The sequence below is a fragment of the Haliotis rufescens genome, unplaced genomic scaffold (assembly GCF_023055435.1).
Source record: "Haliotis rufescens isolate VD_foot unplaced genomic scaffold, xgHalRufe1.0.p SCAF_21, whole genome shotgun sequence".
Classification (NCBI taxonomy): domain Eukaryota; kingdom Metazoa; phylum Mollusca; class Gastropoda; order Lepetellida; family Haliotidae; genus Haliotis; species Haliotis rufescens.
The window spans coordinates 1894453-1909627 of record NW_025963902.1 but is presented as its reverse complement, the minus strand read 5'-3'; the positions used below and the strand labels follow the sequence as shown (position 1 = coordinate 1909627).

Genomic DNA, 15175 nt, shown 5'->3' with positions numbered 1-15175 from the left:
CGCAGTTTAACATGAATACCCCACTCAGACACAGTATACTGACTCCGAGCCGACCAGTCCTTGTTTTAGCCCCTTAATGCCGAGCGCCAGACAGGGTAACAACAAGTACCATCTTTAAACGTATTTTGGTATGACGCGGCCTGGGATCGAACCCCGGACCTTCCGCTCTCCGGGCGGACGCTCTACCCGTAGACCACGGAGGCGGTGGGAGGGTGGTAGTGTGGGTGCTGTTGGTCGCCCCAGTTATGTTTTAGGGCCTGGCAAGCGCTTCTCAGTTTCGCCAATGTAGCACACGTCCAGGCCCTTCATCAGTTCGAGCTGTCCTCTCCAACATGAAGCGACCACAAAGGAGACAAAACAGAAAAACTGTTCAAAGCAAACTAGCTCACTCTGTAATGATATTAATATACGTGTAAAAACAATAATTATTATAAATATACTTTATTTCTCGTGTACATATGCTCAACAGTAACAAAATGTCCTTCCATAACATTTCTAAATACAGTAGAACACGGACATAACGAACACGGATATAGCGAACAAACGGATACAACGAACTGTTAAAAAATCCCCGATTTATCTCCAATATAATATCATATAAAATTTACGTATATAACGAACACTCTACAGCGAACTAACGGATACAGCGAACTGATATCTGATCATCGACAACCCCATCTATCACTAATTAGTGACGTGTATAGCGAACTGAGAAATCTCACTCAGTGTTAAGTGTCACTGTACATGCAATATAATACTAAAAAAGAAACGCACAGGTAGTATGTGGTTCATTGAAACTGACGACACAAAAAATCCGGTATATAAATTGGAGATATGTTATTGGAAAATTTTGGTGGCCTGATATTAGACAAACGGTGCGTCAAAACTCAGCCTTTGTCGATTTGCAGTGTCTTAAACGGCATTGTTTTCACACTTGTTCAAAAATGCCATGGAGGAAAACAGTAAAGCAAAATGCACGTGCGAGTTATGGCATTCGTAACTCGTGGTATAATAATTTGTCATTCAGTTGTCATCATTTTTCAAGTTCGAAAATGCCGAGACTCCGTGCTGCCGGGCGGAACATCGCCATACGACGTATCCCAAGAGGGGAATCGGAGTCTTCTGTTCCACGCCACTTCAACGTCAACCATTTGCCGCGTTTGGGACCACACACACAGTTCAATTCCACTGCAGACCGTCCGAGAACCGACCGACCATGAATCACCACCCCTGCACATGTACAGGATCGCTACATTCGACTGCTCCCCCTACGCCATGCCACAGCTACGGAGACTGCAGGACCCATCCCTGGTTTGAGGAAGATATCGGACCAGACTGTCAGGAACCATCTTCGCGAGGCTGTAATCCGACCCAGAAGACCAGTTATCGTCCCTGTTTTCCAACGGATCTATCGACAGCGACGCTTGCGTTGGTACCATACCTTACAGCCTTGGAATTTGAGAAACTGAAGACAAGTGTGATGTAGCGATGAATTGCAATTGCTTCTCTACCGGCGAGATGGAAGACAACGTGTTTATCGTCGTCGAAATGAGCGTTTTGTCCCACATTGTGTGAGTGAATTCGACAATTCCGGTGGCGGTAGTGTCATGGTGTTGGGAGCCATATCCTACATCACGAGATCTGACTTGGTTGTGGTTCAGGGACATTTGACAGCAAATCGCTTCATGAATCACATTCTTCAACCTCAACTTCTTCCAATCATTGACTGCCAGAGGAAGCTGTTTCCACAGTTTCTCCAACGCACACAGCTCATGTCACGGTAGACTACCTTCATAATGCCAACATCAACGCTTTACCCTGGCCGTCGAGATTTCCAGATCTCAACCAAATCGAAAACCTCTGGGATGAACTCGATGGACATGTACGCCAACGTCAGAACACGCCGCAGACACTCCCACAACTGGCCAACGCGCTACAAGCAGAATGGCGCAGAATTCTACAGGACAATTCGTACACTTACCCAGTCAGCGCCGAGGAGATGCTGAGCCGTGATTGCTGCCCGGGGCGGTCACACGAGATATTGAGTCCAGCGCATTCTTGTGGCCTTATGTCACATGACAATGAACAGTTTTCAATGCCTTTGTGAAACGACAACATGTGACTATCGAGCTCCAAAATTTCATATTTGTATCTATGATATTAAATTAAATATATCGACTTTATTGGGTACAATAAATTTACTAAAGATCTACCTGTGCGTTTCTTTTTGTGTGTATGTGAATCCCTGTTTGTCACTATGTAATATAATGCATATATTTAAAAATCTGTATATATGTATCAGGGGAAGGGCCACATTAATTTTGTTGGATAACTTTTGTCAAGTCCCTTGACAATATATTTCAATAAAATATATTTAAAACACAACTCACTCACTCATCCACACCCATCTTGTGACAACACTGGTTGATTCCTCCACACCTTACCATGGTGTCAGTGTCAACAATACAAAGGTTCGTACACATGTCCACTGTTTGACATTGACATGCAACATACACATTAATATTCATAGATATGTGCTTGATACATATAAATGTTATTTTGTATTTAGTTTCCACCATATATTTAAATGATCAGCCTGTAATCCGTCAGCTATTCATACGTGAATACAATGCCTGTTCCCTCAAACGTTCGGTCTATGACGTCATCAAATCTTTCGTTTTGAGCAACTGTTATCCAGTTCTTCCAATCACCAACTTCACCTGAAACAATAACAGGACATGAATCCTTAGATATTTTAGTAAGTAATACATGATTATATAATTAGGTCCTTAAGTAAGTAAACATGAGTAAGTCCTTAAGCCCTTAAGTAAGTTATATACATATGTTAGTCCTTAAGTAAGTAATACATATGAGAGTCCTTAAGTAAATAATACAAGAGTAAGTCCAAAATAATTAATTAATATGTAAGTCCTTAAGTAAGTTATACATATGTAAGTCTTTAAGTAAGTACTACATATATAAATCCTTATGTAAGTAATACATATGTTAGTCCTTAAGTAAGTAATACATATGTGAATCCTTAAGCAATTAATACATATATACGTCCTTAAGTAAGTAATACATATGTAAGTCCTTAAGTAATTAATACATAGGTAAGTCCTTAAGTAAGTGATACAAGAGTAAGTCCTGAAGTAATTAATACATATGTAAGTCCTTAAGTAATAAAAGAGTGAGTCCTGAAGTAATAATTAATACATATGTAAGACCTCAAGTAAGTAATACATATGTAAGTCTTGAAGTAATTAATACATATGTAAGTCCTTAAGTAAATAATACATATGTAAGTCCTTAAGTAAGTAATGCATATGTAAGTCCTAAAGAAATTAATACATATATGTAAGTCCTTAAGTAATTAATACATATGTAAGTCCTAAAGTAAGTAATACATATGTAAGTCCTTTAGTAAGTAATACATGTGTAAGTCCTAAAGTTAGTTATACATATGTAAGATCTTAAGTAAGTAATACATACGTAAGTCCAAGTAGGACTAACAATGTTTGAGACAGGATTTCAATCACATTTGAGACTGGATATCAACCATGTTTGAGACACGATATCAACAATGTTTGAGACAGGATATTTTAGGCCACTGCTTCAAAACACATGTTTTTACCTGAAATCGTTTCTGCAATAGCATGGTGACCTGTTTTAACCGGGTCCGGGTCCGGGTCCCGGTCAGGCAAGCAATATACAACTTGAGGCGTAGTATTTACCCGAGTGTGTCCTCGCAACAATCAAAATAATACTTGGGACCTCCTATAACCCGTGTTTGTCCTCACATCAAGCAAAATATTACTTGGGACCTCCTCTAACCCGTGTTTGCCCTCACAACAAGCAATATTATACTTGTGCCTTACTATAACCCGTGTGTCGTCAGAGCAAGCAATATTATACTTGGACCCTACTATAACCCGTGTGTCCCCACAACAAGCAATATTATACTTGGGCCCTACTATAATCTGTGTGTCCTCACAACAAGCAATATTATACTTGGGCCCTACTATAATCTGTGTGTCCTCACAGCAAACAATATTATACTTGGGACCTACTATAACCCGTGTGTCCACACAGCAAACAATATGATACTTCGGCCTATCCTAACCCGTGTGTGTCCTCACAGCAAGCAATAAAATACATGTAACATACTCTAACCGTGTGTCCTCAAAACACAAAATATAATTCTTGGTACTTCCTCTAATCCGTGTGTGTCATCACACCAAGCAACATAGTATCTGAGACCTACTCTATCCCGGCTCGTCACTTGATTTACGAGGAAGATAATGAAAAACCTTAGATTAACTTCACCTTTTCTGTACATTCCTTTGTGACTTTCTTTCCAGATATCGGACGAATTACCAAAAGCCTCCTTCACTTCCGTGTCTGCAGCCTTCATCTTCTTAAAGCTGCACGCTTCCGCTATTTGCTCACAGAGCTCATCAGTGACTGACTCTCCGATGAAGTCGGCAACCGTTTTGATGTTTTTAACAGGATCCTAAAAGCACAATCTTCAGGGTTGTTAACCCGCACCAAATGTCGTGGCCAGCAGCTTTAGCAAAACTAGGCGTTACCACTTCGGTGAAATGGCCCACATTTAAAAAAAGAAATATATAGGACCAAGGCTTCGGCGTAATAGCCGTCCTATTCTATCCATACTCGGATCGAGACGGGGGATAGATTGGTACACCCATCCAATCTATTTCTCAAAATATACCAGATATTGACACAACCGGAAGCTGTGATCCTGTATACTAAAGCTAAAACTATTTAATAAAGTATAACTACATGTGACTCAAGCAAAACCACAAAACGTTCGCCTATACGTCTAAACTGACAGGCAACAGGAAGTGTAGACTCATGTTTGATGGTGACTAAAAATGAAGAAGGTATCCGATGGTATTGCATTTGATACGGGTGTCATGGGTAATATTATATTTATGTAGCGGCCATAAAATTTCCAAGTCCCGTGATGGGATTCGAACCACGGACCTTCTAATACGAGGTCGGACGCCTTGTCCACATGACCAAAGAGGTTTACCCCGTCAGCAAGCATCTGTTGGATGACTCCACGCCCTGTTACATTTATCATGTGGTTAGGTACCTCACAACAGATGACATGCACAGGGAACATAGGGGCGCAATTTAAGCGAATTTCGATTTGTTTGAGGTTTCTGTTGCCTGTTAGTTTATATAAACGTACCCAGGTGAACAATGTCAATACTTATGGGCTACATGTCTTCATAGACACTTCTTTTAAGTGTGTACTTGCAAGACAAGACATCTTGTCGACACATGTCATCTTGTTCTTAAACTACAAAAAACATACAAACCTTTTTCAAGTTTTCATAAAACAATGTTAAGATAGGCAAGTCCGGGTTGTCCTGTTTCACTTTCTGCCAATCCTTCAGGTAGTCGACATAACCACCACCTCTAGCTGAAATATTGAAATAATTATATATCAAACTTCATAAACATACACTAGCCACATAAAGAAACCGTGCACGGAGAAAATATAGATATAAGGGCACACCGTCCATATATGAAATATAGGTTTGAACACAGCAACTATTGGAGACATTCAAACGCTCATGCACGTGCCATGCGATATGACGTCATTGGTGGGGCCTATGGACGTGCAATGTGTTACTGCACGTGCATCCTGTGCAGCTGTACACAGCATGTGCAACTCAAAATTCGCTGTCTCTTTGGAAAGCATGATCTGTGGTCATTCAAAAATTCAAAACTTCTCAGACACAAGCATATCACAAGCAAATCATGCCAAGATTGACAGCTGCACAGCGTCATGAAGCCATTGCAATGATCCGAGCGGAAATGAGGCAACAACAGGTCGCAACACATTTCCAATGCCATCGTAACACGATATCGGCATTGGTGAGGCGTTATCAGAACACAAATGACGTTGCCGACCACCCACGTTCAGGACGTCCCCGAGTAACGACGCCAAGACAGGACAGATGGATTCGAGTAACACATCTCCGACACAGGTTCCAAACGGCAGTAAGGACGTCCCAGACAATTCCTGGACTGCGCCGTATCCATCCCAACACTGTCAGGAATCGTCTACGTCAGTACGGGATTCGACCACGACGCCCTGCCATACGTCCCATCCTGACATACCGTCATCGAGTCAACCGTCTAAGATGATGTCGAAATCATGTTCGCCAACCTCGAATATGTTGGAGAAATGTTGTCTTTACAGATGAATCGAGGTTCAACATTTCCCACAGTGACGGGCGCCAACGTGTCTACCGGCGTTTGGGGGAACGTTATGCACGCAACTGTATTGTGGAGAGGAATCGTTTTGGAGGTGGCTCTGTGATGATTTGGGGTGGGATAACAGCACGGCACCGAACCCCTTTGGTGGTTGTTCAGGGCAATCTCACCGGTGTTGGCTACAGAGATCAGATTCTGAGGCCTGTGGTCATTCCTTTCCGTCAACGTCATGGCCAGGGATTGACATTTCAACAGGACAACGCTCGTCCTCACACGGCTAGGGTCGCAATGGATTTCCTTCACCATAACAATGTCATGTTACTGCCATGGCCTGCAAATTCTCCAGATCTCTCCCCAATAGAGCATGTGTGGGATGAAATGGAGCGCCGTCTGCGTCGTCTTCCACATCCTCCAGATAACGTCCGTGACTTGGCACAGGATTTGAGGAGGATATGGCAGGCCATTCCCCAGGCCTTCCATGCCCATTTGGTGGACTCCATGCGTCGCCGATGCACTGCTGTGAATCACGCACAGGTTGGTCATACCCGTTATTGACTTTGTGACTTTGTCTTTTGACCCCCTACTCCATTTTAATCTTCTGACGTCATCGTAACAGATGTTGTTCAGGTCTCGTTGACATTTTCTTATGGTCCGATCATTCAGCTGCTACAGCGTCTGCATCATTTTGTTCTTGCTGTGTTGTATTTCAATCCAGAATATATTTTCTCCGTGCACAGTTTCTTTATGTGGCTAGTATATATGTATAAAAATGAATATGTGTAGAACAAGGCCGACAGTCCTTCAAACTTGTAAATTACGACAGCGCAGCACATCGGAGTATCAAAACCCACATTCAGACAGCACAGCACATCAAAGCATGTCAGCACCACGCTCAGACAGCAGTACGCCAGAGCGTTTAAACCCACATTTAGACGGCAGCACGTGAGAGCGATTAAACCCACATTTAGACGGCAGCACGTGAGAGCGATTAAACCCACATTCAGGCGGCAGCACGTGAGAGCGTTTAAACCCACATTTAGACCGCAGCACGTGAGAGCGATTAAACCCACATTCAGACGGCAGCACGTGAGAGCGTTTAAACCCACATTCAGACCGCAGCACGTGAGAGCGTTTAAAACCGCATTCAGACCGCAGCACGTGGGAGCGTTTAAACCCACATTTAGACGACAGCGCGTGAGAGCGTTTAAACCCACATTTAGACCACAGCACGTGGGAGCGAATAAAACCAAATTCAGACCGCAGCACGTGAGAGCGTTTAAACCCACATTTAGACGGCAGCACGTGAGAGCGTTTAAACCCACATTCAGACCGCAGCACGTGCGAACGTTTCGCCAGGTATACACAGGATGCACGCCGGAGAGTTTAAACCCTCATTCAGACAGCAGCACATTTGAGAGTTAAAGTCCTCATTCAGACAGCGCAGCGCAGCGCGTTAGTGCGTTAAAACTCACACTCACAACACAGAAATCAGGATTTAAACCCACATTCAGACATTGCTGGTTAAAGTTAACGATAGCAACTACAACCTCCTCTTGGGAAAAATTACACTTCAACAATCCGCCATCACAGATACACTCCATTGATGTTGCCATTGTGCATCCTTTTTTCGACTTGAGCTTGTATGTCTCACAGTCCTGAACCATGTTATTTCCCCTTCCGCCCAGCGCGTATGGTAATGTTATATGCCTAAGAGAAGCAAGTCTAGATTTTTCACAGGCTCAGAATCCATTGATAAAGGACAGAGCTTGAAAAGAGGCAGGGTCAAAGAATAGGCCTCACTTCAACCCTTATCTGATACTTATAGGTGAGGTGAAATGGGGTATAACGTCGCGTCCAAGATTATTGCACTTATAGAGCGACATGCATGCACTTGTGTGTGTGGCTGCTTGTACTAGTCCGGACTCATGCCGATTTTTGTGCTAGCCCACTGAGATACCATGCCGCAGTTTAACATGAATACTCCACTGAGACACAGTATACAGACTCCCAGCCGACCATGTTTGAACCCCTTAATGCCGAGCGCCAGACAGGGTAACAACAAGTACCATCTTTTAACGTCTTTTGGTATTATGCGGCTGGGGATCGAACCCCGGACTCTGATGGTTAAAGAATGTGCTCACAAATTCAAATTGACTCCAGCACATCTATCCCCGCTACATGTGCTATTGGTCTCTTAATCCACTATCTCAATGGAGCCGCTTTTCCATTTAATGGAATAGTTTGTTTGTATCACAAATATATATGTTCAGACTTGGGACAACCGGGATTCGATCCCCGAATCTGCGGTGCTCCATGTACACAACTCTGCACAGTGAATTGCGGCGCCGTAGACGACTGTGCCACCGTGAAGTGTGTCGGGTTTAATTGCTGCAGAGATTTAGTGTAAATGTCTTATATTATTTCTTTACTTAAATTAAATGTTAAAATACCCATTTCAGCCATTAGAATATTATACAAATACACATGTATGGTAATAACCTTATTAAACCGTCAGGCTTTGTTATTATCATGAGGCTTGATGTGACTTAATAGCATCAACATTTGTCTCACCTTTTCCTTCCAAAAACAGATCCAGATATTCTGAATACGTCCCGTCAAAGCAAATATGCTGTGTGAGTCCGCAGGCATGATGATAATAAGATACGCTGACATCTTTTGGATTTCGCATGATGAAGATTGTCTTTATTCGCTTCTCAGCCAGTTTCTCCGGGAGATGACGGAAGTAAAGATGTGAGTTTAGAACCCGCGGGGAGTGAAGTTCATTTGCCCGCTCGAACTTCGGCATCCCTAACATGGCGATCACCTTCTTCTTCTTGTGGTACTCGGAGTTACCGGTCCTGAGCATAGTGACGATTTCCCACAACCAGTGGGTACCTGGAAGTATAAGGGTAAGGATAAATCACAGCATTGGAGTGAGATGGGTTAAACGCCTCTTTGAAAGGTATTTCTGTGTAAGCCAGCATGCTATGTTGTTTCGTTGTTGTTTAACACCGCACTCAGCATAATCCCTGCTATATGATGGCGGTCTGTAAATAATCGAGTCTGGACCAGACAATCCAGTCATTGACATCATGAGCATCGATCCATGCAAATGGGATACGATGACATACATCATCCACGCAATTGGGATCGATGACATGCATCAACCAAGTCAGCGTTCCTGACCACCAGATCCCGTTAGTCGACTCTTACGAAAAGCCTAGTCACCTTTTACGGCAAGCATGGGTTGCTGAAGACCTATTCTACCCCGGATCTTCATGAGTACAGCATGACGTGATAGCACGTCGTCATATGAACAGAGTACACCTCATAAACCAGGTGAGGTTAAGAAAGATGGTCGATGAGAGATGGATGGGTGAACGTGTTCGTCTGTTTGACAAGCGAGTTTCTAGGGGTTTTAGGGGTTTTGCCACACACTGAACCTCATGCCTTAAATATTTTTTGCGTAAATTGTATATCTCAGGTTCTTACCACATTTGGGATATGCTGCTATGATGACGTCATCGTCCCTCAGCTCGAACTTCTGAACATTTCGGATCATTTCCATATCATCCTCAGGGTTGGTGCTAACATCCCGGAGGACGCCGTCATTTATGTAGAAGTACCACCCATGACCATTTTCATTCCGGTAGTCCAGAATCTCGGGAGTTCTGTGAAGGATGAGTGGGTGAGTTAGGTTTGAAGCTACTTTGAACACTACGGGTTATATCACGGTTGAATGTGAGAGCAGGTCTTAGACGTCAGGTGATTGGTGACACCAACGGGAATAGGTGTAGTGCTTACAAACCAAGGATCATAATTATGGTAAACCTGCGTTCCAAACCCGTGGATCCTGGCCTCAAAGACAAATGAAATAAATTTGAACCTTATTCACTATTGATTGAAAAATGCTACGTGTATTTGTGGGTTGGGTTGGACATGAATACAGTCCTAACAACGATCTCAGCACCCCAACCCCCACTCACCTCCTCTATAATAGGACCGCCTCCGTGGTCTAGTGGTAGAACGTCCGCCCGGAGAGCGGAAGGTCCGGGGTTCATTCCCCGGCCGCGTCATACCAAAAGACGTTAAAAAATGTTACTTGTTGTTACCCCGTCTGGCGCTCGGCATTAAGGGCTAAAACAAGGACTGGTCGGCTCGGAATCAGTTTACTGTATCTGAGTGGGGTATTCATGTTAAACCGCGGCATAATATATCTCATTGGGCTAGCACTATAAATCGGCAAGAGTCCGGACAAGTACAAGCAGCCACACAAACACACACACACGTGCATGCACGTCACTTTAAAACAAGGTTACGTGAACTTTAATGATAGTTGGGTAGGCGCAATCATTTTGCTAACACTCCAATAGTTTGAATATGGGGACTAAATCATCCCATAGTCTTCCTTGAAAGGTTCCCCTCCCATAGTTAAACAAGAGCCGTCACCCTCCCATAGTATAGCACAGTATAGTGGTGAACATCACTTGAAGATTAGTTTGGGACATTAACTTGATCGAACTTTGTTTAAGTAGGAGAAAGTCCGAACGGCCTAGAACAAGCTTCACGTACAAAAATAATCGCGAGATTACGGACATTCTCCTATACATATAAGTGCAATAATCTTGGACGTGGCCTTAAACCCCGTTTCACCTCACCTCTCCTGTAATAAACAACCATGTCCCTTATCGAATATTATACACGAATGTCCTCATGAACTCATATTGCCAGCGGAAGGTACCGTTGAGCATTACAACGATCACACCGACAAGTGATCCAGGCGTCTTACAACATTGAAAGAGTGGTTGTAGTGGTAATTTGATTTAGAGCGTACTTGAATGCAAGGAGACCTCTCTGCATCCAAAGTGACCGAGGGTTAAGTTAACGATAACCTCCCTTTGCCTACATGGCAGGTTCATGAAATACTACAATCTCCTACATTGCCTCTGATGGATTAAGCCGAGATTAGCCGAATGCATGTTATCAGGATATGGGGGCCTCGTCAACCGAACATCTACCCAATACGTTTATTGCCATGTAAGGTAAATTACAGGTATCTTAATTTATTTAAGCAGTTCAAATGAAATGAAAATTTGCAAAAATATGTTACAGCCAAAAGAAAATTCAAAATATGCTGTGGTCAGAAAAAGAAACAATTTGATGGTGAAATAGTTGAAGATTTGAAAGATGCTGCAAAACATGGTAATTGTAAAACATTTTGGAACACCCTTAAACGGGTTTTATGTAGCAAACACTAAATGTGCAATATCTCCTGATAATCTTCAGTTATATTTTAAAGATTTGTTAAACTCTAACAAAACAGAAGTGAATGAAGATTTTAATGTACTTGTAAATGAATTCATTGACAGTCACTCTTGTGATAATTGTGATAGCTTACCCATTACAGATGAGTTGATATCAGATATCATTGCTGATGAAGAAGTAGCTGAAGCGTTACAAAGATTAAAACTCGGGAAATCTCCTGGTGAAGATGGAATCCCTCCAGAATTTGTTTAAACTTTCAGAAACAATTCTTATTAAATACTTGAGACCTTTATTTAATAAAATATTAGATACCGGTATATTCCCTGAAGCATGGAACATTGGACTTATACTACCTATACATAAATCTGGTGTTACCTCTGACCCAAACAATTATAGAGGAATATCCCTGCTAAATGCAACTGGGAAATTATTCACGTCAATACTTGAAAAAAGACTACGATCATGGATGGATATAAACGATTTAATACATGAAGCACAAGCTGGATTCAGACCCAACTATTCAGTAACAGACAACATTTTCACACTCCAGGCCCTTTGTACTAAATATTTAACAAAGCGAGGGGGGCGATTTTATTGTGCTTTCATTGATTTCAAGAAAGCCTTTGGCTTTGTGGAAAGGAAAAAATTATCATATATGCTCTTACAAAAAGGTTGCCATGGCAAGTTGTATAATGTCTTAGCTAGTATGTATTCTGCTGTTAAGGCTTGTGTAAAAACAGACAAAGGTAAAATAGATTTGTTTACGACTAGCTCCGGTGTAAGACAAGGCTGTATCTTAAGCCCACTTCTGTTTATCTTCTTCATTAATGAGCTTGTAACTGATATTTACAAAACGTGCTGCCATGGTGTGTTTGTTTCAGATAGTATTGAAGATATTATTCTACTACTTTTTGCCGACGATGTGACTATGTTCTCATATTCAGTTATTGGTCTACAAAGACAATTAGATATCTTAAGAAAATTTTGCATTACCTGGGGCCTAAGTGTGAATCTTGATAAAACAAAAATAATTGTATTCCGAAACGGTGGTATTATACGAAAAAATGAAAAATGGTCCTTTGGTTCTATAAATGTAAAACTTGTCACTTACTACAAGTATCTTGGAGTATTTTTCTCCTCAAGGCTAATCTGGTCAATGGCCTGTAAAAGCTTAGCATCACAAGCTTCTAAAGCCACTAGAGCCATTTATCATGCTTTTAAAAGAAATAGCTATATAACATTCGAAACAGCTTGTACAATGTTTGATTGTAAGATTGCTCCTATATTACTCTATGGGGCTGAAATCTGGGGGGCAAAATATTATGAATGTATAGAAAAAGTACATACGTCCTATTTTAAAAACTATCTTTGTATCGGAAAATATGCCTCTAATAAAGCTATTCTTGGTGAAACTGGGCGATTAAATATATTCGTGTTTAGCAAAATAAGGGTACTTAAATACTGGTTGAGATTTCTACGTATGAACCCATGTCGATATCCAAAACAATGTTACAATCTACTTAAACAGTTAGATGATAATGATAAACACACCTGGGTGTCTGATGTAAGATATATTTTGTTTTCTTCAGGCTTTTCATTTGTATGGATCTCTCAACAAATTGGCGATGTAAATCTATTTTTACTAAAAATAAAACAAAGGCTGAGTGATATGTATTCTCAAGAGTGGCATGACTCTATTTCCTCATAAAAAAATATCTGTCACGTACGAAATAATCTCACGAATAAATCACTCAGGAGAGCATATTGTAAATTCAGAATATCGCTACACGGTTTTAAGATTAACATGCTACGAAAGTCAAAACATACAAATGAAGGCTTAAGTTTATTTCTATGTACCCATTGTAAATGAAGGCAATTAGAGGATGAATTTCATGTTTTGTTTTTATGTTCAAAATATTCTTCTGCCAGAAACCACTATTTGCCTTAGTTATCCAATGTCCATCATGATAATCACAGTTTATGTAATCTACTCAACTCCAAAAATATCGACATTGTAAAGGCTTTGGCCTTATACTTAAATCATTTATTTAATGTGAAATAAGACTACTTGTATTTATTTTACCGACATCACGGGACGCAGCAATTATTGTAATTGTAATTGTACTCTAGGCCACATGGCCCAAAATACTGAAAAAAGAATCTTGAATCTTGAATCTTGAATGTATGGTGTTAACTAATTAAAATCATTGCATTAACGCTGAGGCTTATTTGAGGAGAATATATACTTACTGCTGTCTGTCCATGTTATTCAGTCCTTGATAATCAGTCCTTGTTGGATGGACGCTTGAAACTGTCTTCTTCTTACCGAACTTCGAGCGCGTGACCACGCATTTACCCTAGTCACGTGACGATACAATGCATATACTGACGACTCATTCAGCATGTGGTGGTCGACAAACCAAAGAAGGAAGCGTCCAAACCAGTGTCCCAATCCTCTGTGTTAAGCCATAATACTGTTTGTGTCGAGCACTGCTGGCGTGGACTTGTTCAGTCTGGTACCCACACTATCAGAGTGGTAAAGCGATAAAGGATGTACTGTTTGTTGTACATGTTGTGTTGCGACTGTTATCATAAGATCATATCAACAAACGTCCATTTCTCACAAGCTGGCATATAGCCACGGCCCTATAGATCAGATGTGGTCACTTAGAACACGTATATTTATTTTTCATTCATACTTTTTTCGCAAAAAAAGTTTATATTATGTGCATAAATTATCACCGGAGGCTAACGCAGCTACACCATGCAAATGTTCAGCAAGCACCTCAGAAGGGGAAAGTATATAGTAAGTAGGGCGTATGCCAGATTGGCTCACCCATTAATTCTGCCAAACTGTTCCTCCCCACTCCCCAGCGCTACATATGCTAGTCTGCTTCCCAATACTGATTATGTCAGATTGCTTTCCCTCTAATTGTGCCAGATTGTTTCCGCAATTAGTTATACCAGAGAGCTTCCACAACTAATTATTCCAGATTGCTTCCCCTGCTAATTATGCCAGATTGCTTCCCACAATAATTATGTCCGACTGCTTCCCCACTAATTGTGCTATTTTGCTTCACTTGGTATAGCCTGGCGATAAAAGACCCACCTCAAAACATTAAACAGGCTTCCCATGATCGTAACAATGATGTTAACGTGTTTATTTGTTTCTTCAGGGGGACATGTATGCCATTCTGGACTTGATTGATATGAATGCGCAATAAAACTGAAATCTTGCGTTAAAGCGTTTGGTTTATTGTATTAGTAGCAGATGACGTTCAAACTTCAAAGGGAGTCACGGGTGATCCAGTAGAGGCTGTGAAGAGCTGTGTCCCTAAGGCGTGGCAGTACCTGTAATTGTGGGTTCGAAACCCAGGTCGCCCTGATTATGTTTCTGGGTTTGTCTGCACCTTGCCCTGCTTGTTGGTTGCATTAGTGTGTTAAATGTCTGGGCCTTGCATCAGTTCAAGCTTTCCTCCAACATCAAGCTTCCACACTGTAGGGGGCACGGGTGGCACAGTCGTCTAAGGCGCCGCGATTCGCTGTGCAGAGTTGCGTTCCTTGGGCACGCCAGAAACCTATGATTGTGGGTTCGAGTCCCGGTTCGCCCCGATTATGTTTCTAGGTTTGTCAGCACCATACCCGTGCTCGTGGGTTT

General features: G+C 41.7%; 2 protein-coding genes across 2 annotated transcripts in view; both read right to left on the bottom strand.

The window, feature by feature from the left end:
• Positions 1-15175, bottom strand: part of LOC124116448 (sulfotransferase 1C2-like) — a 56031-nt gene that overhangs the window by 22915 nt on the left and 17941 nt on the right. The gene's annotated exons all lie outside the window — the stretch shown is intronic.
• On the bottom strand, positions 426-14034 carry LOC124116447 (sulfotransferase 1C2-like). Its single transcript, XM_046477784.2, has 6 exons — positions 13768-14034; positions 9745-9923; positions 8824-9147; positions 5349-5452; positions 4327-4513; positions 426-2720 (listed from the first exon to the last, which is right to left on the bottom strand). Exons 1-6 carry the CDS (start codon positions 13779-13781, stop codon positions 2611-2613), a joined length of 918 nt encoding a protein of 305 aa, XP_046333740.2. The 5' UTR covers positions 13782-14034; the 3' UTR covers positions 426-2610.